We start from the raw sequence: 3,269 nt of genomic DNA, 5'->3' as shown, positions 1-3,269 counted from the left end.
TCGTGATAGTGAAATAACCTCACTTAACGTTACTACCACAGTTAATCCCCTCTCTCTTATTTAACAAAAAAAAAATCCCCTCTCTCAAAAGGTTAAAAAAAATAAAAAATAGAGACTTATAACACATAAAGAGAAGAGATGGAATCAAAACTAGTGTACCATGAACAATATTATATGCAATTGAGTAAAGTTCTGATTTGATGCAAAATAAATGATAAATAAAAGCACATACCAAAACACCATAATATTTCTTTGAAATACAGAGAAATAGAAAACACAAGCAGCTTTCCTAAAAAAAATAAAAATAGAAGCAGCTTTTTACTTGTAGAAGCGAAATAAAAGACACATTATATATATAATTCATGAGACAGTTCAATTTCCATGTTATTCTAAGACAACATCAAGACATAAATATTTATACTAGAGTACTAGTAGCTAGCTATGGAAAGGAACTTATTAATATGTTGTTAGACTTGCAGGAAATAGATAATGGATACTAACAATAACAATAACAATAACAGAAGTAATTATAAAGCTAGGTATAGGAGAGGCAAACAAATCCATGCCCGTGTCGTTTGAGTGGGCACGCAAATACATAAATATACATGTATCTATAAATATATAATCAGTAACACTACCTCTTCTTATTCTTCTCTTCCTCATGATTCACGATTTCACATCTTGTCCTCAAAAGCCAAGTCTTCGACCATGTTCCCATGCACGTTCAGAGGGTTGAAACCCTCGAACTGAATCTCGTGACAGCACTTGCTCGGAAGCACCATCATCGGCTTAGTGCTCTCCACCGCCGGAGCACGGCGAGCCACGTAGCACTCATCATCACCGCGGCCACCACCGTCCCCGTCGAGCTTTCTCGCGATCACGACGGAGTTGATGACCTCATCAGTGGGGTGATAAACCGAGAGAACCCGAAATCCACGGAGCTCTCTCGGGTCGACAACAGGGTAGAGAAAAGCCCTAGCCCCGTGTGCGCTCCGAAGCATCAAGAGAGCCCCAGGAGCCATGTGGTCCGACAAGTGTCGAACCACGCGAAGCTTCTCCTCGGCGTCCATGCCCACGAGTGCCGCGAGAAACACGACATCGTAGCTCCCGAGCTCGTCCCCGACGACGTCCATGATGTCGCCCGTGTGGAAGAACATCCTCCGCGAGAGATCCGGGTCCGAGGCCACGAGAGCCTCCGCGGCCGCGTTGGCTTCGCCGTCGATGTCGTAGTTGTGGAACGAGGCCGAGGTTAGGTGGGCCGTGGCGAGGACGATGGAGGTTAAGGGAAGCGGGCCCGAGCCCACGAAGGCAATCTTGGTGGCGGGGCCCGCTGCGGCGGGGAGGTGGGGGACGAGGATGTCGTGCTCGAGCCGGCTGAGCTTGAGGTAGTTTGTGTAGTAAGGGAAGAGGTGGAGGGATTTGAGTGGCTCGGGGTTCGAGGCGAGGATGGCCGAGAAGTGGGACTCGAGGAGTCCCTCTGCTCGGCCGCAGAGTCGGATGAGGTGGGACCGGATCGACTGGATTCGGCCGCAGAGCTTCGACACGTCGATTGGGTTCGGAGGCATGCAAGTGAGGACAAGCTTGGTGAAGAGTGTGTCCACGTCCTTGGAAGGGCTTAGGCTGTCGAGGCGCGAGATTCGGTCGTAGAGCTCGCACACTTGGGCTATGAGGGGCTCTTGGTCTTGGCAAATCATCATTGTCCTCTCACACACTAGCTATGAGACGATATGTGGAGATATAGTAATATCTTGGGAGAGGGGTTAGAGAAAGAGAGCTTGTTCTTTGTTTGTATGAGAGATGTGTTGGTTTTGGGGGAGGGAAGATGGTGTTTTATGGGCATATTTTGTGTGTGGGGCCCGGCCTAGCATATTAGAAGAAGGGCAAGGCCAAAGGGGGTGTCGTCTCGACTTGCGTGAGCGTGGGGACCACACCCCCGCGAAGAAGTAAACGCGAGTTAAATAATGAATGTGGTAAATTTTTGCTCCGGCGGATAATATAGTTTAAGGCGCTCGATTTCGTGATAATTTCGATGTCTAGTTATGATTTTTTTTAATCGGTTAAAATTAATGTAACTATTTTTTTTTTAAATTTTATTGTTCAACGTTTGTAAAATTCAGTATTAAGAATATAAACATGATATAAATATGTAGTTAACCTTAATCTTAATGATTTTTTTCTTTATGAAATCAAGTTAGGTTAATTAAATTTGTATCTTTTAGATCCAATTCTTGAGAATAAGGTCTTTGACTTTTTGCAGTTCATAAGTGGCGTAGCTAAAAACCTATGACCTACGATGAAAAAATTCGTAGCACAGATCTTGATGAATAGGTATTATAGTTTGGTGATTCATAATACTTTTTCGAGCTTCTATATATACTTCATATATGCGTTGGATTACTATTATAGAAATCTTAGCGGAGACTTTATGAATTAGTGTGAAGGGTGTTGTCGATGTACGTCTTTAAACTAAAGTAGGTCTTGGATATTTAAAATAAATAAATAAGATAAAAAGAAGAAGAGGTTTTGGAGTTCTAAATTCTAATAGGGATTAACTTTTGCGTCTATGAAACTTACCTTGTAAATATATCAGCAGCTTCAAATATGAGCACAAGAGCTTTAACCTGATTTGGCTTAGGCACAATAATCACCTTATAATTGAAATGAATTATGTGTTCCATTATATACAAACAAAAGTGGAAAAATGGACATAACCAAAATTGTGTGCAATTTGGGAATGTGTACTTTGTGAAACATAGTTACACCATGCTTCGCCATTATTCTGACAATATAACTTATTTTATTTCATATATGTGTACTTATTTGTTTACTTTAGACATCAGGGTTTGTAGATCCACGGTAAAAACAAGTCTACTGCGTTTTTTTATTATTATTTTTTGCATCCAAGGGCTGATATATGTGATGCAAGTGTGGAAATATGTTGCCATTTCCATCATTTCGAAAAGAAATCTAAAAAAATAGTACCTATGAATAATGTCTGACGTACTCAACAGTCCAAAACCCTCGTAATAATATATTTGGGCTAATAATTCAAATGCCTCCCTAAATTTTTGAAAATTGCAATTTCTTGCGTAACATTTTATCAATTTTATATTTGTAAGACTAAAAGTAAATGACTTTTTTAATTTGTCTCCATGAATTTATTTTTTCAAATTTGTCTCCCTTACTTCAATTCATGGCTCCACCAGTATTACTAGTATTCACGGGGTACGCAGAACAAATTTTATGCTATTATTATACACTGTAGTCCA

General features: G+C 40.8%; 1 protein-coding gene across 1 annotated transcript; it reads right to left on the bottom strand.

Annotated features, from left to right (window-relative positions):
* Positions 1 to 245: 245 nt before the first annotated feature.
* On the bottom strand, positions 246 to 1,823 carry NAS4 (nicotianamine synthase 4). The gene has a single exon (XM_089601920.1). It carries the CDS (start codon positions 1,695 to 1,697, stop codon positions 675 to 677), a length of 1,023 nt encoding a protein of 340 aa, XP_089458046.1. The 5' UTR covers positions 1,698 to 1,823; the 3' UTR covers positions 246 to 674.
* Between the last annotated feature and the right edge of the window lie 1,446 nt (positions 1,824 to 3,269).

Source organism: Urtica dioica, chromosome 11 (assembly GCF_054948205.1).
Source record: "Urtica dioica subsp. dioica isolate 48M chromosome 11, U.dioica_male_clone48M_v1_H2, whole genome shotgun sequence".
NCBI lineage: Eukaryota > Viridiplantae > Streptophyta > Magnoliopsida > Rosales > Urticaceae > Urtica > Urtica dioica.
The sequence above is the reverse complement of the archived record's forward strand: the minus strand, read 5'-3'. Positions and strand labels throughout refer to the sequence as shown.

Excerpts from the sequence above, each read along its gene's own strand:
- NAS4 (XM_089601920.1), bottom strand. The coding sequence starts at position 1,697 with ATGATGATTTGCCAAGACCAAGAGCCCCTCATAGCCCAAGTGTGCGAG.